A 21957-nucleotide genomic window follows, 5' to 3' on the forward strand; every position below is an offset into this window, starting at 1 on the left:
CCGGGCCGGCCCCGGCCCGCAGCGCTGGGGGTTCCGGGGGCGCCGGACCGGGCGGGCCGGGCCGGACAGGGGTGCTGCAGGGCAGCGGGGCTGCGGAGCGGAGCGGAGCGGAGCGCGGCGGCGGGGTCCGGCGCGGCTGGAAGCGGGGCTCGGTGCGGGACTCCTTGGAGCGGCTCCTCGGCTTTGGGAACGGGTATTGTTTTGCTGTGAATTAAGTGTCTTTACCGTATGTGAGTTCTTCTGGGTGGTCCTGTCAGGTATTTACCGTATGTGATTTCTTCTAGGGGGTCCTTTCAGGTATCTACCGTATGTGATTTCTTCTAGAGGGTCCTTTCAGGTATCAATTTTTTTTTTTTTTTTTTTCATCACAGGGATGCTTAATGATTGGAAGGGCCATGTTTTCCAGCTGGGGATTGCATGTTAAGTTAGAAAATGTCTCCTCTCTTCAGCAGAGTAACTCGCTTGCAAAGACTGGTTTAAGGAGGGGTCTTGCTGCCGAGGCCGCCCTGGCAGAGCCCTGCTGGAGAGAGCTGTCAGCAGCGGCAGGGCTCAGGCCACGGTGGTCCTGTCACCCCGCAGTGAAGCGAGCGGTGTTAGAGATGTGCCCTGGTCTCAGCGAGGCTGGGTGCCCAGAGTGTGACCTGGTTTTTTGGCTCTCAGGTGTTGGGACTCTCAGGCTTTAGGAGAGATGCCTATGTAAGGGGAGAGGGTACCTCTCAGAACAAAATGCTTTTATGTCAACTTATAGCTCATTTCATTCCTTCTCTGAAGGCTATTTTGTTAACTTTAGTAGAAAATAACCTGTTTAATTAGATCAACTAGATCAATATACTGTTTCTCTAGCAGTCAAGGTTAAAATCCAGTGGCCGAATAGTCTAATATGATGTGTTGATGAAAAGCAGTGCCGCAAAGCTAGCTAGGGTGAACTAATGCATGCCTCACAGCTATTAGGCTTTCTAAGTCTGGTTTTTGAGTCATAAACCTTCTTGGAAAGGGCCTGGCTTGGTATTTAAATGGCCCCATGTGTGAGCATAAATGGCCTCCATGCATAAGCTCAGAGGCTTATGTTAATATGCTCTTGGCAGTATTTTAGTGAGCTGGATAAGAAACGAAACTGATTGTCGTGCTAGTATACTGGTTTTTCTGGTAAAACCCAGAAGCTTTGTTTCTTGGGTTAATTAAATTATCTCTAAATCAATTGCAGCATGAGGAAATGCCTGGGAAAAAACATGGACATTCTGCCATTTCTTAAAAAGGAACAATCGAGGGACGTTATTTCCTTACTGTTCCCTGCAGTAGAACAATTATGGTCTGACTTCCTTTGGAACCAGTATTTCCTCGATTTCCTTTCCAAAAGTTTTTGCCTGTCCTTAAATGCCTGGGCTCAGAACTCCTGGAGGGGGAAGAACACTGTGCCTGGGCACCTGGGTGCCTCTGAGGGTTGCTTCCATGTTACCCATTTAAATAACAATTCAAGAAAGTGAGGAGAAAGTGAGGAACCAGTTGGGTGTGCTGGTGCTGGGTGAGAGGGTTTAGGCTGTGGCAGCAGTTGACTGCAACGTCTGAGAGCAAAGGGAGAAAGTCTGGGAACACCTATGGATGAGGAGGAAGGCTGGCAATAAGGGTTCTAGGTAGTACAATCTATAGGGACAGGGTATGAAGAATGAGACTTCTTGACAGGAGTTTCTTTCTCTCGTGAGCAGTACAGCAAGTGAGGTGTGGGGGTCTACTGTCAGCTTGCTAACTCGCAGCTGAACGGCAGCTCTTGGCAGTCGAAGGGCTGTGTTCGGTGTGAGTGCAGGGCGGTACTTTCGTCTTTCATTTCCTCTGCGTTGCAGTGGTTGAGGCTGGAAGCCATGCTGGGGGGTTCAAGTGGTGTTTTTTGGAGAGGCGGCTGGCTGCGTGCAGGGTGGGCAGGCGGGCAGCCCCTGCCTTTCCCACTCCTGGCATGCAGGCACAGCGGGGGGACCTCAGCCCATCCAGAGACTGTATTTTGTAAGGGTCATTCCTTGTCAGACAGCCGCTTTGCATGAAGCGTCTCCAATTAGCCCAGTGCTTCCTCCCTGCCAGCAAAATCACTTCTGCTTTCCCCTGTGTAAAGCTGAACGCAGGTACGTCCCCTCCTCAGAGAAAAGAGGGTATTTGTATCTCATCTATACTCCCTTTGGGAGAGTGCACCCAGAGCTATGAGTTACTATGGGAATCTGTCAGGAAGGCAAAACTCGTCAGCTTTTCCTGGCACAGGCTCCCTTGCATGGCCCTAACCCAAAATAGCCCCCCCAGTGAGGGGTGAGGTGCTGGGAGCTGGAGCCTGGTCCTCGCCCTCCTCTTGCCCTTCTGCACTCCAGCTGGGGGATTTGGGGAAATGTTTGGTCAGCAAATACCTCAGGTAATGTAATAAAATGTGAAGGACCCTTATAATCCTAGCATAATTGGGGTTGGAAAGGATAACCTTTGGAGGTCATTTGGTCCATTCCTCTGCTTAAAGCCAGACCAAATTCAAATTTTGGTCAGATTGCTCAGGGCCTTGTAAAGCTTTTTATAAGATGTTTGCAAAGATATACAGCTGCTTTGTCTGGAAAACCATGGCCAGCTTATTCACTCCAATACAACTTTCTCGATTTATGTTGTGAATTCTTCAGGTTGCAGCATGTAGCCAGCGTAGCACAAGGGATTCTGCAGATACTGTTTTTGTTGAACCAAAATTAATTCAGTAATGGACTTCTACTTGCTGAAGAACTTTCATTCTTTTTTTCTTTAATTCTGTGGAATTTTAACTCCTTTACAAAGAAATAGCATTCTCCCTCTTTTGTATTAGTGGGAGCTAAATGCAAATACCTCTACTTTTCCCTGCTAAGTAATGTTTCAATGGTTGTTCCCTGTATTTATTTTAAAACTGTTACTAGAATAGTAGCACCTAGCAGCATGTAAAGAAAGCCTCATTTTATTAAACTGATAGGCTTCAAATCATTGCTTTGTGTAACCTAGGCAGCTGGAACCAACACATTTCTAGGTGACTGCTCTGCCCATTGCTAGTGTTTCTTAACTGAGGTTTCACCAGATGTGAATTTCCCCATGTGTAACAACATGGCTGAACAACATATTGTGCAATATAAAGGTTGGCAGAAGTTGAGGTTTGTTCCTCAATACTTTGGTATTTCAGAATTTTATGTTATTTCACAGTTGTTATAAATTACTCAGATGAAAAGCAGGGTGTGACTGACAATTTATTAATCTTGGTGACTGAATTGGAGGTGGTAGGAGTCTAGATAAGAAGCAATAGATGAAAAGAGACAATTTTAATACAACAAACAATCTTAACTACTCTCTTTAGCATCATGTCTGATGAAATGGGAGTTGAACTTTGTAAAATCTTTGTTGCTTTTCTAGCTATAGAACATACCAACATTTTCTACATCCTAGATTGTACAGTGGCATATATATGTGGTTGTAGGGAGAAAAAAGATTCTGGGCTATTATAAAGCCTTTCTTATAAATAAATCACATGATTCTGTCTCTACTCTCCATTTACTGAAGAGTTCAGTTGTAATTCTCAGTATTTCACTGAAGTTCAGGTAGCTGGAACATCTCACAGTATAAACTGATAAACTGATCTTTTGCTCGTTTAAATAATGTTTTTTTAATTCATCTTTAATTTGTGCTATTCCTACAAGCTGGTAGTTTTGTCAACATATTTTAATGTGGTCATATATTTAACTTGTCAGTCTGTACTATCAACTGTGAGACCAAGGTTTAAGTTACGTAGTTTAAATGTGTTCTTTCAGATTTTAAAATTAGATATATAATTTTAAATTATTTCTTATTACTTTTTTTTAACCTGTATTCATATGGGGACCAGAATCCAATTAGAAGTACGTAAAGCAGGATGGTAGTTTTGTTAGTAAAGTAGAAGAAAAAATATATTAAAAAAGGAACACTTTAAGACCAATTTATTAAACAAAGAGTGTGTTGTGTACAAGTTGGGAAGTGAGCTAGATGCCATGTCATCCCAGAACCATTAAACATCCTCCTGTGACATCTGCTTTTAGTCTCGGGTGAAAAGCAGGAAGGAACTGCTTTCAGTTTCAATTTAATTCCCAGCTTTGAAAGACCATCTTCATTGAACTGAACTAGTTGGAAGAACTCTAACAGACAAAATATATTACTAGTTTAACTTGAACCACATTCTTTTTAAAGAATAACTAGGTTTATTGTTTACTTTAAAGCTTTAGATCCTATAAAGAGGAGCTCCTCTACCATTCTTTTTTATATTTCCACTTATGGATCTCCGGGCTATTTTGCACCTCTGTCTTTAATAGAAGTTGCTGCCATTGTCTTTCTTCTCTTGTTATGCCAGAGACTGAAAGGAGTATCTCTCAAGGTTGATACTGGCATCAGTAAATGTTCTTTCTGCTTTTTTTAAAACTCATTTTGGCAACCCTGGAGGAGTAGAATGAAAGAGACAAGCAGTTGACCCTTTCACTCATGATATTCTGCAGTGGAAGCCCACTGGCCTGTGCAACCCCACCAGCCTGTGCAAGCCACCCTTTATTATCATATGGAGACAAAAATTGGATATGTGATATTCAGTAGTACCTCTTCAGAAGTGGAAAAGCATAAAGAACTGAATAGGTGGTAGCATGGCATCACGGTTGCTCCAGGATTTACCCAAGCAGATTTTGTAGTCAACATCAATACTCTAAACCAGTTGCTCTGAAATTACTGCAGTAATTTGTTCATATGAATTGCATGATGTTTCTGAATGGCTGCACAATGGAGTCTTGCACTGCAATGAAATAACTGCACATCCCGATGCTTTCTTCTGAGTTAAGGATGATTTCAGGGTATTTCATGAATGCAGGCATAGATAATTCAGACTTACATTGTGGTGGAGACATAGCCTAGAAGGAAGCTTAAATATTGAAAGTTTGTGTTTGTAATTCAGCTTTCTCATATGGTTTAGACAGGCAAGTACCTTTCATCAGTAATAAAGAATTTTGAATAACTCTTGTGTGAAATTATATATTAAAAAACCCATGAAATAAAAATGTTGTTTTGCAGAACAATTATAAGCAGATCCACAGCAATGCAAGGTGAGTAAAATAAAAACAAAATGTCATCTTTTGTTAATATGAAAGATAGCATGGGTCCTTCCGAGGTGTTCAAGCAATATTAGCTTAGCTATTATTTTGCCTTCTAATTTTATAAAATATGTATGAATGTTTTAAATTGAAATTATTTACATTTTAAAATGAAATCATTTACAAAACATATAGCTTACATTTTCAGATCTTGATTTCTGAAGTTAAATAAAATAAATAAATCATCTTGAAATTCAAGTTATTTCTGCTTACAAACTGAACTTGGTAAATGTTTTTAAATCCATAACCCTCTGAGTCTGCTGGTGAGGCATTAGAATAGTCCTAACTTGAAGAAATTGGGGGAAAATGTTTTATATAGTGGAAAATGGCTCATTACCAGTCTGTTCTGTACAGGAGGGCAGCCTGTCAGTTCTCAGGCAATTCTTTGAATTAAAGCCTCCTTCTAAATATAATCGAACAAAGGCACCTCTGCTCCAGACAGAGTGAACTGACCCTGCTTGAGCAGGATTTGGACTAGGTGATCTCAAGAGGTCCCTTCCAAGCAAAATGATTCTGTGATTCTGTGACATCTTCATGACATCATGTGCAATACCTGCCTTTTCTTCTGCAGCTTAAGGATCAGAACTCCTTTAAGTTCCAGTAAGACGTTTAATATTTTGAATAAATACAAGCTTGTTATACAGTTTTTGCTATACAGAAAACAGTTACTTGATTTTCTTGTATATCTACCTGAAAAAGGAGACAATGTTTTGGATCCTTCACCCTAGGGTAGGAGGAATCGAGCAATACTCAAAGTGTATGTTCCACTCTTCCAGCACATAAACCTGCCCCAGCAACTGGATTTTCAAACGCTAACTATGAGCCAGGAAATCAAGTCCCCTGTGGCCACCCACAGTATGCACCTGGGACTTACCAAGGTAGGTTGCTTGGCTACAAATCTGCTGTATCAGGAAATAAGCACGGGAAGTAGGAGGTTTCACTAGGGTGACTAGCTCTTATTTACTTTTCTGCTGTTTATTCTGTACAGTTTCTGTTAATTTCTGTTTTGCTGAAAAGTCATCTTCCGTCCTTCTTGGTGCTACAAGTTAGCGTGTGGTAAGCAGTACCAACAGTGGTAGAAGTTAAAAATGTTGAGTGTTCCTCAGTGGTCACTATGGGGAGTTTGTTAGAGAGGTGTTACTGATGCAAAGCAATTAATGTGTGGCAGCTTCTTGCTGATGATCAGATTTTTTAATTAACATGTTATTTCAGTTTTTCACTTTATTTCTCTCTAGAAATCCAGAACTGAAGAAAAGAACTATTTTCCCCTTGTAGTTCTGCTGGTCCATGTATTCTGTACCTGTTTCCTACTCTGTCGCTGTACTTTGCACATGGTTATACCTTACACTTTCACTCATTTGCTTTTCTCCTCTTCTATCTCACTTTCTGCCCCATATTCAAAATGCAGCACTCCTAAATAGCTTCTCATGTTCTGGCAACTAACTGCTTTCTGAAGAACCAAATCACAATGAGCAATATCTAACAATCAGGCTCAAAGAATAGGTTACAGATAAATGCAAAAAGTTTGGCCTAAGTTACCATGCTGTTCCTAATTCAAAAGTTGTGTACCTTGTGGCAAGGCAATCTGAGGTCTGCAAGTACAGGTAGCTTCAGCAGGGAATGAGCACGTGCTGCCTGTGCGATGAAGGTCAGGGGAGCATTTTTCGTCTTGAATAATTGTATGCGCATACACTTACACACAATAGCAGTAGATAGTCAATTTCTGTGCGAAGCCTGTGCTCGGACATAAAAGTGATTTTGTATTTGTTGTAGTTTAGCCCTAACCGGCAACTAAGCACCACACAGCCGCTCACTCCTTCCCCCACAGTGGGATAAGGGAGAGGATCAGAAGGGTAAAAGTGCGAAAACCTGTGGGTTGAACTAAAACAGTTTAATAGGTAAAGCAAAAGCCGCGCATGCACAGGCAAAGCAAACCAAGGAATTCATTCCCCACTTCCCATGGGCAGGCAGGTGTTCAGCCATCTCCAGGAAAGCAGGGCTTCGTCACCCCTAACGGTTACTTGGGAACACAAACGCCATCACTCTGAACGTCCCCCCCTGCCTCCTTCTTCCCCCAGCTGTATATGCTGAACATGATGTTGTATGCTCTGGACCATCCCTTGGGTCAGTCGGGGTCCGCTGTCCCAGCTGTGTCCCCTCCCAACTCCTTGTGCCCCCCCAGCCTGCTCGCTGGTGGGGTGGGGGGAGAAGCAGAAAAGGCCTCGGCTCTGTGTGAGCACTGCTCAGCAATAACCAAAACATCCCTGTGTTAGCAACACTGTTATCAGCACAAATCTGAAACATAACCCCATCCTAGCTCTTATGAAGAAAATTAACTCTATCCCAGCCAAAACAAGCACATTCTCCACCCCATATTCCATACCATTTACGTCATGCTCAGGTCTCACGCTATCCAATACATTCTCATTACCCACCACCACCCCTTAGCATCCTTTGATACAATACACAAATATCATTCCCTTTGTCAACGGACCACCCCTGTGAAATGTCTGTAAAATGTCTATAAATGTCTGCAAAATGTCCTTTGATTTCATTTAGTCCATGACTTTGGGCTCCATCTGTTATGGTGGTCACTCAGGACAGGAGAGGTGCTGTGTTGTGTGGAGTTACTGGACACCGAAGCCAGCTCAGGTCGAGCCACTGCTGTACTTGCTCTGCTTCTTGTAAGGCTTGTCCCCCATTGGTTCAGGTGGTTCCTGCTATACTAATTCCTATAACATGCAACTCAAATCCTGGGTTACAACAACTTAAAGGTATATCCATTGCAGTGTCCACCCCGGTCCCTTTGGACCAGACCATAGGGTTTAACATTGCAATGAACTCCTCCCCTTGCCCCTGCTCTGGCTCGGACTAATCCCCAGACTGCAGTCCCTTAGGGGTGCACCTACTCCAAGTGGAGCTTTATCTATGAGCCGCAGTCTCTCCGGGATTATACCTGCTGTGGCGTAGACTTATTCACAGCCACAGTCGCTTTGAGGTGAACCTGCTCCAGCGTGGCCTTCTCCATGGGCCACAATGCCTTCAGAAGTATACCTGCTCCAGCCTGGCCTTAACCACAGCCACGGTCCCTTCCGAAGTAAACCTGCTCCAACATGGCCTTGCCCATGGCTGCAGTCCCTCCAGGGGTGTAGCTGCTCTCTTGTGGGCTTATCCGTGGCCACACGCTTTGAGGTGCTTCAGCATGACCTCACGCACAGCTGTCATGACATGGAGTGGTTTGGACCACTGTAAAGAATCCCTTCCAATGGTATTAGCAAAAGAAAAATGATTTAATAGGAATTTATATAAAAGCTTGACTTCACAGAATTTGATGGCAAGGTTCACTCTATTACTTAATACATGGATGAAATGCACATGGGAAAATTAAGTTAGAATCAGACTAAAATTAGGTATAGAGACTGAAAACACAATAGGTTTAAAAGAAAAATATACAAAGAAAAATTGAGTTAGAATTGATTTCTTGTAATTTGTACAGAGATGGGGAATGTAAAAAGGGTAAGGGAGACCCTCCCGTTGAGTCACGTGGTTCAGAGAAGACCCCCTTGCTTTCTAAACTCCTGTTGGAGTCTTGGTGGGGCTGGACCAACTCCTAGTTCCAGACTTGGTCAATGGTGTATATCTAAAGGGATTATGAGTATAATAGCAGCCTGAGATTCATTCACAATTGAATAAAGTTCACGACAGTAATTTTAAGTATAGATTTGAAAAGCAGTAACTTGTAATCTACTCACTATAGAATATTCTGGTTAGTACACACACACATGCATAAAGGCATTAAGAGATATACATATGAGCAAGTAAAAGAGGTACACCTGTTAAAAATTCCCCTCAAGTTCAGTGAAAATATTCACGTTGAATGCTTTGGCATCTTTCTCAACGGGCGAAGTGTCGAGCCTCAAGGAGTGGAGAGTATCAGCCCAGGCTTTCGGCAACAGACCTCTGATCTTCACAAACAGAAAAGTTTGTGAGCTCCAAGAGGTGTCCCACTCCGAGGGAGATGCTGGCCACAGCCTGCTCCAGTCCAGGAGAGCTCAAAGGGTCTCACTTAGTACCGCTTATAGGTTCGGGAGATGATTTGCTTTAGTCATCAACAAATTACTGGGATTTGTACCATTTCACATGAGTTATGATTCAGATCGTAACTCAGGAAGGCTCCGGGGCTGTCAGGGAATGACTTAAGATTCAGATATGGGATGCTCCAAGGTTGTCAGGGAAGAGCTGGGATGTCTCTAGGTTGTTATGAGAGAACTAGTTATCTCTGCTTTCATTTTTTGTTTTCACTGGACAGCAGGAGTCCTTGAGACAGTCAGCATGACTCCCTATCTTAGCTGTGTAAGAGTTCCTGATACAGTCAAGGGATGCTTCACCGCCCGACTCATTACACTTATGCTAAGGCCTAGCAAGACTTCCCGAGTTCATAAATCAGCCCAGAGAGGGGGAAGAAATGCACCACCACAACAGCCACTCATGTTTCCAGTTGTACCTGCTGCAGCATGGACTTAGCCACAGCCACAGATGCTTCAAGCTGTACCTTCCCCAGTGTGGACTTTTCCTTGGGCCACAATCCCTTCAGAGGTGTACCTGCTGTGGCACAGGCATAACCATGGCCACAGATGGTTTGAGATGTACCTGCTCTGGCGTGGGCTTGTGCATGGCCACAGATGCTTTGGGTGTCCTGTTCCCATGTGGACTCATCCACAGGTCACAGTCCCTTTGACTCAAATTCACACTGTAGTTCCAGCTTATCCAGTACAGTAGTGCAGAAACAGCAGCGATGCCCTGGCCATCTGTCAGCCCAGACACATTGCCGTTGCTTTTATCAAAATGTTTGCAGGCACAGCAGGGTAAGGTGATAAGCACTACAGCAGCACAGCAAACAGTGAAAGCAAAAAGCAGCCACTAATGAGCACTAGGCTCTAATATGCAGTAAGGCAAGCAAGCCCCATGGCAAGCACAGAAGCCTGTCAATTAATAGCTAAACAGCAATAACAACTATAAATTTGATCTAGCACATTCCAATCAAATCTGTTGTTATCTCGAATCCTTCAAGCCTCATGTTGGGCACCAAAAAGGACTGTTGTCATTTAACCCCAACCGGCAACTAAGCACCATGCAGCTGCTCGCTCCGTCCCTCCCAGTGGGATGGAGGAGAGGATCAGAAGGGTAAAAGTGCGCAAACCTGTGGGTTGAGATAAAGACAGTTAATAGGTAAAGCAAAAGCCGCGCACCCAAGCAAACCAAGGAATTCATTCCCCACTTCCCATGGGCAGGCAGGTGTTCAGCCATCTCCAGGAAAGCAGGGCTCCATCACCCGTAACGGTTACTTGGGAAGACAAATGCCATCACTCCGAACGTCCCCCCTTTCCTCCTTCTTCCCCCAGCTGTATATGCTGAACATGACGTTGTATGCTCTGGACCATCCCTTGGGTCAGTGGGGGTCAGCTGTCCCGGCTGTGTCCCCTCCCAGCTCCTTGTGCCCCCCCAGCCTGCTCGCTGGTGGGGTGGGGGGAGAAGCAGAAAAGGCCTCGGCTCTGTGTGCGCACTGCTCAGCAATAACGAAAACATCCCTGAGTTATCAACGGTGTTATCAGCACAAATCCAAAACATAGCCCCACACTAGCTACTATGAAGAAAATTAACTCTATCCCAGCCAAAACCAGCACAGTATTCCATAATGGTGGATCCTTCTCTGGGGTGAGTGATCCTGCCACCCACAAGTTTTAAGCCACAGCTGTTTGCATCACCTGAGGTACTGTCCTGCTTATGGCCAGAGAGTGAGCTTTCACATGGTATAGTCCATGTATTGTAATGTAATATGAAACATTGGTGCTGAACTGATTTAGGGTAAAGATAAGCCTACAAGTCATTATCTCAAACTATTTGCCTTTGTACAGCTCTACAAAAATACTCTTTGTGGCTTCTGCTTTGTGCTTGCTTCTGAGTAAAATACAAGGTTCCTCTGCATCAGACTGAAAGCCTATCTGCCTACCAGGAAAATATTAAATGAGGGAAAAAATACAGTTCTTGTTCTGTAGCTTTCAATAGCAACTTCAGCAGCTTCAGCTACAAGGTCATAAAACATCTCTGTAGCACAGGCCGTGTTGCTGCAAGCAAGACAGGGCTCTGTGCACAGCCCTGGGGATGTGGGATGGGTTGTGAGCAGTGCTGCGTGTGCCATCTGGTGGGGTGCTGAGCATGCAGACCCTGAAGAGCTTCATCAGAGCTTGTGTTTCCAATCGAGCGCTAGCTGGAGAAGACTTACTTGGCATTCACAACATGTGGATCTATTTCTTCCTTTACTACACACCTCCTCCATGAAGGAGTTTTCCTGAGTTTTGAAAGAGAATCCATTAAACAGACGAGATCACACTCATCTGGTTTGAAAACTCCAGATGAACTTTGCTAGAAGGACATTTCCTGTCACATAAGTAGAAGGTATAATTCCAGGAAAACTTTGTCTTAGAATTCCTCATTTGCTCAACTGACAATTTGTAAACGCCAATACTTTTCATTTATTTTAAGGTATTCTGTCTTCTCTACTTAGAAATAACCTTCATTTATTTATTTCTAATTTTTGAATTGCCTATCTTTATGTGAATAAAATTTCTGCTATATTCAAGAATGATGCATTTACTTATTTTCTTTGGTTTTGTCTGGAGGAATTAGAACTTCCCAATCTAGTGTAACTTCCTTCATGAAGGTTGTAGTATTCATAACTGAAATATATTGTAGCTATGAGGATCTTCACAGTTCAAAATGGTGAATGAATTAATCTTTTGAAGATCCATGGGGCAATTCTTTTCCAACATCTAACTTTCATAACTGCATCTCTCCTACCACCCTAGGTGTCGCAGGCATGGAGAACTATGGCTTCCAGGTACAGGCCATGGGAGTCCCAGCTGGACTTGCTGTTCCACCCATCCAGAACCAGCCCATTGTGAAGGAGGGGACTATCTGGATGCCAATCCCTCCTTCTCTTCCCAACTGTCCTCCTGGACTGGAATACCTCACACAGGTACCTGCACCCTTCCTCCTTCCCCAGAGAACAGGTATTCACCTGAGAAGCAGCCTGCATCCATCAAGAAAGCTAAGAAAAGCATCTGGCTTTGTTGCAGCTCCATGGGTTGCTGCTTTTGAGCTACTAAGTGAAGTCTTTTGTAATGTGATTGATGCATGTTTGAGTGTGGAGGTGCCTGTTATGGCTGCAGCACTTCACAGAGTGCTCTCCTGCCAAGTGAGATGCTAAAGGACTGGGGGCACAGGTCTATCATACATCCTTCTGATTTCTGAAGCTACTGTTTGTGAGATGTAATGTGAATTGGCAAGGTGTATATAATATATATGTAATATGGGCAACTGTAGCACATTAGAGGTGCTTAATTTTCTACATGATGCTTTCTTCACACCTCTTCATAATGCTGTTAGGAGAGGCGCTAGTCAGACTTCACAACGTGGAGGATGCTAATAGCAAAATAAGAATTGTTTCCACATTGCAGAATATGTCATTGGACTGTAAAAGTACAGTTCATCTCATCACTAGGAGCAAATATCAAGGCTTAACACTGATGTACTGTTGCCAGTTTTGCAAACTGCTCAAAAAAAAAAAAAAAAAAAAAAAAGGCATCAGTGAGGAGAGGCTGACTTTTCCCAAGTTTCACTTAGAGCTGAGCAGTAGCTGAGCTTCTGCTCTAAAATTTCTCAGTTTCCTGCTTTTGTCTGTATGGACTCCTGATATCCCAGGCATCTGGGATATGTGGTGTCAGAGGCTCTGTCAGGCTCTGTAGCTGAGCTACCGAGTCCTGAAAGGAGCACAGGCACATTAGCCCTGCATGCTTGTAACCAGGCTAGCTTGGGTACAACTTCTGCCAACTGCTCTGGTACTCTGAAACACTGTTCTACTAAACTGACAGAGAACAAGGCAGGGGGGATGTGAGCAACTTCCACAGCTTTAGCAGTAGATGATCTGCCTTTAGACAAAGTATTGATCAATAAATCTGCATTCTGAAATGAAACAGCAATGCTTCTTAAAACCAGATTTCTCTTAGTTACAACTTGTTAACTATTTATTCTGTTTAATTTTTCAACCACAAACAGATTGACCAGATATTAATTCATCAGCAAATTGAACTTCTTGAGAGTAAGTGAAAAGTATTTATAACAGAGAAATGTTTAAATCTAATAATCCCAAGAATGGTAAAATTTAGACTTTCTTTGACACTACGTATTTAAAGTGGATCACCACCTTTCTTTTTCCTGCCTCTCTTATCTGTCTCAATTCCTGCAGAAGTTGTGGAGGAGAGGAAGGAGAAAATAGGAGGGCAAAGGATTTTAAGCAGGTTCTGTATCTTAAAAGATACATAGCAATGTGACTGAATAACCTTGGTAGCTATTTATGGTTGAAGTCACACATTTCCCATGTTATTAATTCACATGATTTCTACTTGTCTCTCTTCCCTACTTGAAGGGCGTCTTTTCTGTCCTCTCTTACTCCATCTAATTCCATAGACTGGCATGCGTCTCCGATCTCGTTTCCAGGCAATTTTGCTCCCCTCATTCTGTTCACTTTAAGAATATCAAAGTCATGTTGTGTCTTTCAAATAGAAGAAGTAAGATGGACCATCGATCTCAGCTGACACCTAATGCTTCTGTGTTTTCTTTCCATAATGCTTCAAAGAGTACTTTCATTTGTTAGAGAAATTAATCAAAATTTCTGTCCTGGCTCTTGTTGTTTTCTATTTGTGCTGCCGTGAATCTTGACTGTGAGGCTTTTTTTGTGGCCGCCTCATTCTGAATGTATTTGTGCCCTCTAGAGCCCTTTTCTTGCTTCACGCCCAAATACTCAAGTTTCTTTAATTCTTCTCCCTCCAGGTCTTCCCTGGGAATCTTCCATGCTGTGTTATTTATAATTGTGGTGCTTGCTCTGGCAGTAGGTGTCCGTGTCTGGTGGGAGGGGCCTGATGGACATCTCCATGCTCTTTCTGTGTTGCTGCATTCATGGTGTCTTCTCCTCTCTGAACTTCTCTGTCAGGCTTCTGTGCTTGAGGGTTCCTTCCCCACCACTTTCCTTCGCCTGTAGCTGCCTCTGACAGACTGTGAGTGAGGCCTGCCTTCCCAAAGGGTAGCTTTAGAGTTAGTATGGGGACTTTTCTGACCAGATGCACCTAGAGTTAGCATGGTGACTTTTCTGACCAGACGCACCTCAGAAATTTAACAGTTCTGTTCCTTTTTTTCAGTTCTCACTGGCTTTGAAACAAACAACAAATATGAAATCAAGAATACACTGGGGCAAAGGGTGTACTTTGCAGCAGAGGACACTGACTGCTGTACCAGGAATTGCTGTGGGCCATCACGACCCTTCACCATCCGGATTATAGACAACCTGGGCCATGAGGTGATCACGCTGCAGAGACCCCTCCGGTGTTCTTCGTGCTGCTTTCCCTGCTGCTTACAGGAGGTGAGTTGCTCCCTCTTGCCGTCTTCCCTCACATGGGACATGGTCCACCTGTGTAGTTTTAAGATGGGGTTGTCTTGAATCAGGAGGTGAGGTGAAACAAGTCAGGTTTTGTCTCTAAGTTGTGGGGAAAGAGATCTGTGGGATTTGTGCATGGGGTCTCCTTGGTCTGGGAAGAAGCTAGTGTGCTGCAACACTTAGGTTCACTCTGGCCACTTCTGATTATGGTAATGAAAAATTTGATTCAACAGCATGTCAGGGAACTCGTGGATAGTGCTGAAATCTGTACTGGAGATGGACTTGTGGTGTAAGGGTTGGGCAATGGTCTTCATAAAATAACAGCTAGAGTTTTCACTATACTGCTGTGAAAGCTGTAGTGAAATTCAACACATGAAATGATGAGCTTTTATAATATTAAAATAATTATGGGGTGGTGCAACTTCTGAAGCCTCAAATCTGAGCCTACTCAGAATTCTTACTGAGGGATTTGTAGTAGCTGCGTCGTGCGATGTCTTCACTGAATGCTTTGAGGATGCCCACAGCCTTTCCTTTACTAGACTTTGATCTTTCTACTGTAGATACATACCTTGCTTGCTCCACAGCCTTAGGAGGATCTTATTGTTTTCAGTGAAGGCAAAAGTTGCAATTTGTGTGCAGTTTTCTGAAAATGTTCACAGAAAATCCCATGCAGCTTCATGCATTGGAAAACCAGATTGTTGTGGAAAAAACTAGTGTTTGGTTTGTGTGCTAGTGTGGATTTTGTCTAACAAATATATCAAAGCATGAACATTCAAGTGGCGATTTTCTTTTTCCTGTGAAGCTGGAAGTTCAGGCACCTCCAGGAACACCAGTCGGTTATGTTGTCCAGAACTGGCATCCCTGCCTACCAAAGTTTACCATTCAAGATGAGAAAAGAATGGATATACTGAAAATTATTGGCCCATGTGTTGTCTGCAGCTGTTGTGAAGACATTCATTTTGAGGTATGCAATGCTAAAAATTGTTTGTTTGTATCTTCTTTCAGATGTAGTTTGATAGTAGTTTGTTGCTCGACTTATTACCTGTCAACTGAACTGTAGTTTATATTAAGTAGTTAGTACATAATCTTATAATGCTAGTGTAATCACTTCACTTCTCTAGATATCTAGATTAACCTAGATAAGCCAGATAAACTTCTAGAAATAACATCTTAGAGCCACTCATCAGTGATCAGTGAGACTGATTCTCTGTGGTTGCGCACAAATCTCTTAATTGAAATATTTAGCAGCAAAATCTTTTTGAATGTATTATGTTAGGCCCTAACAAAAAAACTTTATTCTCAGCTGTACTGGGAATTATTAAAATGACTTCCTACAACCACTCATCTAATCATTTAATAATCATTCAATGACCAAGTAAATCAAGATAATTTAGACCTAAAATATAGATTTGAATGACTGAAGAGTTACACCTTCCACTTAAAAATAATAGTGATTAATGCATCATTATTTTCATACACATTAAGTAGTGGATAGAATCACAGAATCATAGAATCATTTAGGTTGGAAAAGACCTTTAAGATCATCGAGTCCAACCATTAACCTAGCACTGCCAAGTCCACCACTAAACAATGTCCCTAAGTGCCACATCTACGCCGTCTTTTAAACACCTCCAGGGATGGTGACTCAACCACTTCCCTGGGCAGCCTGTTCCAGTGCTTAACAACACTTTTGGTGAAGAAATTTTTCCTAATATCCAATCTAAACCTCCCCTGGTGCAACTTGAGGCCATTTCCTCTTGTCCTATTGTTTGTTACGAAAAGAGACTGACACCCACCTTGCTACAACCCCCTTTCAGGTAGTTGTAGAGACCGATAAGGTCTCCCCTCAGCCTCCTCTTCTCCAAACTAAACAGCCCCAGCTCCCTCAGCTGCTCCTCACAAGACTTGTGCTCCAGGCCCCTCACCAACTTGGTTGCCCTTCTCTGGACACGCTCCAGCACCTCCATGTCTTTCCTGTAGTGAGGGGCCCAAAACTGAACACAGGACTCAAGGCACACCCTCACCAGTGCCAAGTACAGGGGGACGATCACTGCCCTGCTCCTGCTGGCCACACTATTTCTGATACAGGCCAGGATGCAACTGGCCTTTTTGGCCACCTGGGCACACTGCTGGCTCATATTCAGCCGGCTCTCGACCAATACCCCTGGGCCCTTTTCCACCAGGCAGCTTTCCAGCCACTCTTCCCCAAACCTATAGCACTGCATGGGGTTGTTGTGACCCAAGTGCAGGACCCAGCACTTGGCCTTGTTGAACCTCATACAATTGGCCTCGACCCATCAATCCAGCCTGTCCAGATCCCTCTGTAGAGCCTCCCTACCCTCGAGTGGATCAACCCTCCCTCCCAACTTGGTGTCATCTGCGAACTTGCTGAGGGTGCACTCGATCCCCTCATCCAGATCATTGATAAAGATATTAAAGAGAACTGGCCCCAACACCGAGCCCTGGGGAGCACCACTTGTGACTGGCCGCCGACTGGATTTAACTCCATTCATCACCACCCTTTGGGCCCGGCCGTCCTGCCAGTTTTTTACCCAGCAAAGAGTACACCCATCCAAGCCATGAGCAGCCAGATTTTCTAGGAGGATGCTGTGGGAAACAGCGTCAAAGGCTTTACTAAAGTCTAGGTAGACAACATCCACAGTCTTTGCTCATCCACTAAGCAGGTCACCTTGTCATAGGAGGAGATCAGGTTAGTCAAGCAGGACCTGCCTTTCATAAACCCATGCTGACAGGGCCTGATCCCCTGGTTGTCCTGTACGTGCCATGTGATGGCACTCAAGATGATCTGCTCCATAACTTTCCCTGGCACTGAGGTCAGACTGACAGGCCTGTAGTTCCCCGGATCTTCCTTCTGGCCTCAGACTGACAGGCCTACTAGATACACCAGTCTACCATTTAATACTTAAAATGATGTTGCAAATAGTTGCTAAAGCAAATTTGGTATAATTTTATTTTGGGGACTAGTCTTTCACATGACCCTGAAGACTGGCTCTAACTTTAGGAAACATAATGACAAAGGGCTAATCTCTGCTTCGCAACAGAAGAATGTAATTTGTTTAATTTTTACTTGAGCAGTTCCTGATACATGGCAGGATAAACTAATTCGCTCTCTTGGCTAAAAGACAACACTTCCAGCAGAGTGTGTGTGTGTGCGCGCGTGCGGTAGCTGTCTTCCAACACCATTAAAGCATTGAACTCCACAGTCAGGTTTAGAATTAAGTTCATGTCTGTGCTACTTAAGACTGACTTTCTGATAGTCAAGGTTGCCTTTTGGTACAAACAGTTGCATTCAATGGCTGCATCAATTTGAATAACACAACATGAAGCTTTCAAATGGATCTATCATGAAAAGGATTTGGGAATATTATGAATGACAGATTTGATGTTGTTCTTTTAATTTTGTATTAAACTAGGTGAAGTCTGTGGATGAGACTTCTACTGTTGGGAGGATTTCTAAGCAGTGGACTGGGTTTTTGAAAGAAGCCTTTACAGATGCAGATAACTTTGGAATCACATTCCCAATGGACCTTAATGTAAAAATGAAAGCTGTCATGATCGGTGCTTGTTTCCTTATCGTAAGTCTGTCATTTACTAATACTTAAATATGAACTCATCTCCATGTTCAAGTTGTGCTGATAAAAGATTTGACTCTGAGCTCCTTGAAGTGGGTGACAGCTTGTTGTGAACTTCCTGTGTGTAAAACTAACCAAGGAGGGCAACAAAGACATTTTTTCAGATAGTAAGCTTATTCTAGACTACATGAAGCGCTAACTATATTTAAGCAGAGCTTCATACGTGATGGGACTGAGAAACCTTGTAAAGGAAAGGCTCCTTACAGACTCATTGGCAGAGGAAAGCATGTTCTTGTGGATGGGGAGACCAGAAAAGTGAAGATCAGCAGTAGCCAAGACCCATCCAGAGCCAGACCAGCCTGCTGAGCTGGTGAACTGGACAGCTGAATGCTGCAGCCAGTTCCTCCTGACTCTCCTTTTTGGAAGTATGTGAAGCACTGGGCTGAGCTGGATTAAATGCTCTCAGAGGAGTATGGGAGGGACTTCTGTGGAGGCAAGACACATCTAACTTGATACAGGGCTTTTCAGCTGCACTCTGACTCCGTCATGTCAAATGCTGCAGCGCAGCTCACTTTGCTCTTTGAAAACAGTGTGTGTTTCCACTTACCTGTGCAATTCAGCAACAGGTACCATTTCAAAAAGTGCTTCTGTGCTGGCAGAGCTGCAGAGGAAGAGGAAAGGGGCGTGTGAAGCACCATGAGTTTGGAAAGTTCTTACCAGCTTCTAACAAACAGCCCTGTGCATGAATCAGGTTTTCCTTAGCTGTGCATATTCGTGTGCTACCATGTGCATGAAGTACAGCATTAGTGAGTGCGAGCAACCCAGGACTCCAGACACAGAAAATGGGGCCCCCAGATGTAAACTAAAGATAGTGACCATTATGATGGACGCCAGTTTGAGGTAAAATTGAGGGGACTGAGTCAGGTTGAACAAAGCCAGGGCAGGAGTCCTGAGTAAAGGAAGCATAGCTTTGGCTAGTGATACTTTAAAGTTTCCATGTAGGTCTTTCACCACCTCTTTCTCTCTCTGTGGGTGTCCTATTCTGACAGAACCCAGGTGATGGGAGGGTGGAGAGAGGTGCCCCCACCTTCTTATCATTTGAGGTTTCCGAGAGGAAGGTGCTTTGAATACCTTGCAAAGCAACCAGGAGATCTCTGAACTAAGAATCACATTTAAGAAGTATTTGTTTTGTTTGCTTTTTGGTTCCTTCTTAGGACTTCATGTTTTTTGAGCATGCTGGTGATAACCAACAGCGAACAGGAGTTTGGCAATGAAATCTATAACTTTTGTATAGAAGAAGAAGAACATAAATCTCCCAACTTTCCAGCGGATTGCAGAGCTCCAGTAAGAATGTGAGGAATGTACATCTTGTGCTTGTAGTTATATTTCTATAAACTAAAAGCTTTATGGTCTTTTTTTTTTTAATATATAATCTGATGAAATACTTTGTAGTATTCAAATAAGAACCCTTTGTCTGTACAGATCAATTTATAGGAATATGTAGCAACCTTTTTTTCCAAGAAATTTGGAATTGTAAAATAAATACTCATAGTTACTTTGGTTCCTTAAAAAGAGGACTACTTTTATATTCGATAGTAATATAAGCAGTGAGCCTAATAAAGAGGTCCTGCTCTTTTCCTCTGTATCCTTCTTTGGTAGTTTTGCCTTGGTGTTCACATTCTGTTGTTTCCAACTTCTTAACAAATATATACCTTCAAATCAAAGTAATCTAAGTGAACAGAACTACCAGAAATCACTGTAAAATTGTATTAATTAGCAATAAATCTGCTGTCAAATATGACTCCTTTACTGTAACTTAGTTTCATAATTTGCATTGTTTTGAAACTTAAGGCTTTGATTTTCACCAACAGGAGTTAGAAGAGACAGGAAATATAAATGCCTGTGGTTGCTTCTGTTTAATAATCCTTTAGTAATTGCTTTGTGCATGAGTGTGTTTCTTCCTGAGGCAAGGAAAAAGTAGTTAGTTACTTTCCAGTTTCTCCAGTCCTCTTTCTTCTTCATTTAGTCCATGGTTATCACAGATTGTAAGTCTGTCTGTAGGTGTGAGGGCACAGGAATAATAAACAGAACAATTCCACTTCAAAAGCAGATGCATGAAATGGCAGGTCTATTTCTTAGCATTTATAGCTTTATTTAAATGTGCAAGCAATGGATAAAATTGCAATTTCTTACCCCAGCTTCACACAAGCATGTGCATATAGTGGTTCTTGGGAACCAGCTATGGGGAGAGGTCCTTGCCAATGTTTTCAGTTGTATTCTAATTCTCCTAAAGATTCCTTTTGTTCAGTATTTTCAATTTATCGATTGCTCCTGGCCAGTCAAAAAGCAGAGGAAAAGTGGAGTGCCATTGCTGCTATGTAACTGGACTCTCTTTGACGTTATAAGAATTGTATAAACTTGTGACAACAATCTATACTGTTCTGAAAGTCTTTAAAACTGTGTATTATGCCTTGTTAAAGTTAGCTTCTGCTGCTAAAGACAAAATTCCTTGAATATGGTGCCTTTAATAATAGGGATTGCTGGAGGTGCATTTTTGATTCATCAGCACTATTCTTAGGGAATGAAATTATTGTTATTTTGAAAATATTTTGTGCTTTATTGACCAGCAATTAATGAGATACCAAAAATTCAGTCTTGCTAAAATCTGCTAAGAGTTTCTGATTGCTTCAGTTAGGAATAGAAGATAAGTGTATAGAAGCCAAAGTAACACATCCAGGACCAGAGCTGTGCTGTAGGGATTCATATGGCTAAGCCCATCAGTATTATTTTTCTTGCAGGGGGTGACACACAGCTTCAGTTCTGTCTGTAGCTCTGAAGTCCCAGGCTCAAGCACATTCAATAGCTGCACTTTCAACAGAGAGCAGAGTTACTCAAATATTCCATAATTTATTTTTTTTTTTAGATATTTGAAAATATCTGTTTAATTCCATGGCAAGTCCTGCATAGAATTTACATTTACTTTTTTCATTAGAGTGGTGGCTGTTTGAAGAATGGATGGAATAATATTTTGCAAGTAGGCAAAACAATGATACCTTTGCCTATGCTGGAAAGCACCTTGCATCATAAATTCATCCCTTGACAATAAACTGGGAAGTGTATGCAAATTTAAGTAAGGTATTAGGACCTTGGGCTAATGGGACATAACCAGGAGACTTTATTTTCATTGCTTTAAGTAATTCGAAATTTTATGTTCAAATGTTGTGCTTAGGTATTCACCATAAGTCCTAGAAGCACTGTTGTCCCAACAACCTTGCATACAAAATTACATATAAAAATTCACTTACATCTCTGTAGAGCAGTAAGGGAAGAATGTGAGAATGCAAACAGTCAAGAATGATAAGCTTCACTTCAAGATGTGTAGGAAAAAAATGTTGCAGTTCTTCTATGTTAAGCAGAATTGCAGTTGCAAGCAGTAACAATTCTGTAAAGTGTAACCAAAGCAAAGATATCTTTGGTTACAAACGGATTTCTCAAATACAGTGAAACCCAATGAAGTTGTGTAAGTTGTGCTGTTGTCATTTAGATTTTTTGATTTTGTGCTGCTTGAATCTAGTGGTAAAATTGCTACAGCTTATTCCTTGACCATGTATTTAGCAAAATTAGTAAGTAAGGTGAAGAATTAAATAGCCCAAGGGAATCAGTATGTGAATCCAGCTACATAGTAAGGTGTAAGAAGTTCAAACTAAGCCTTGTAGATTTGCCAGAATTGTGG

General features: G+C 42.6%; 1 protein-coding gene across 5 annotated transcripts; it reads left to right on the forward strand.

Annotated features, from left to right (window-relative positions):
* On the forward strand, positions 1–20022 carry LOC142032732 (phospholipid scramblase 1-like). 5 transcript variants are annotated; one of them, XM_075031722.1, is made up of 10 exons: positions 63–193; positions 285–337; positions 5062–5093; positions 5918–6019; positions 12008–12177; positions 13257–13299; positions 14396–14616; positions 15434–15595; positions 18066–18227; positions 19439–20022. In XM_075031722.1, exons 3-10 carry the CDS (start codon positions 5087–5089, stop codon positions 19496–19498), a joined length of 927 nt encoding a protein of 308 aa, XP_074887823.1. In that variant the 5' UTR covers positions 63–193; positions 285–337; positions 5062–5086; the 3' UTR covers positions 19499–20022. The 5 variants fall into 5 exon arrangements, with proteins under 5 accessions (XP_074887824.1, XP_074887825.1, XP_074887823.1 ...); XM_075031723.1 differs by lacking the exon at positions 285–337 and having other exon boundaries at positions 1–193; XM_075031725.1 differs by lacking the exon at positions 5062–5093.
* Positions 20023–21957: the final 1935 nt, after the last annotated feature.

Source organism: Buteo buteo, chromosome 7, assembly GCF_964188355.1.
Source record: "Buteo buteo chromosome 7, bButBut1.hap1.1, whole genome shotgun sequence".
Lineage (NCBI taxonomy): Eukaryota > Metazoa > Chordata > Aves > Accipitriformes > Accipitridae > Buteo > Buteo buteo.

Coding starts and splice junctions, on each gene's coding strand:
- LOC142032732 (XM_075031721.1), top strand. CDS start 5,048: ATGTTGTTTTGCAGAACAATTATAAGCAGATCCACAGCAATGCAAG. Junction 6,020..12,007: donor TGCACCTGGGACTTACCAAG/GTAGGTTGCTTG, acceptor CTACCACCCTAG/GTGTCGCAGGCATGGAGAAC. Junction 18,228..19,438: donor TCGGTGCTTGTTTCCTTATC/GTAAGTCTGTCA, acceptor GTTCCTTCTTAG/GACTTCATGTTTTTTGAGCA.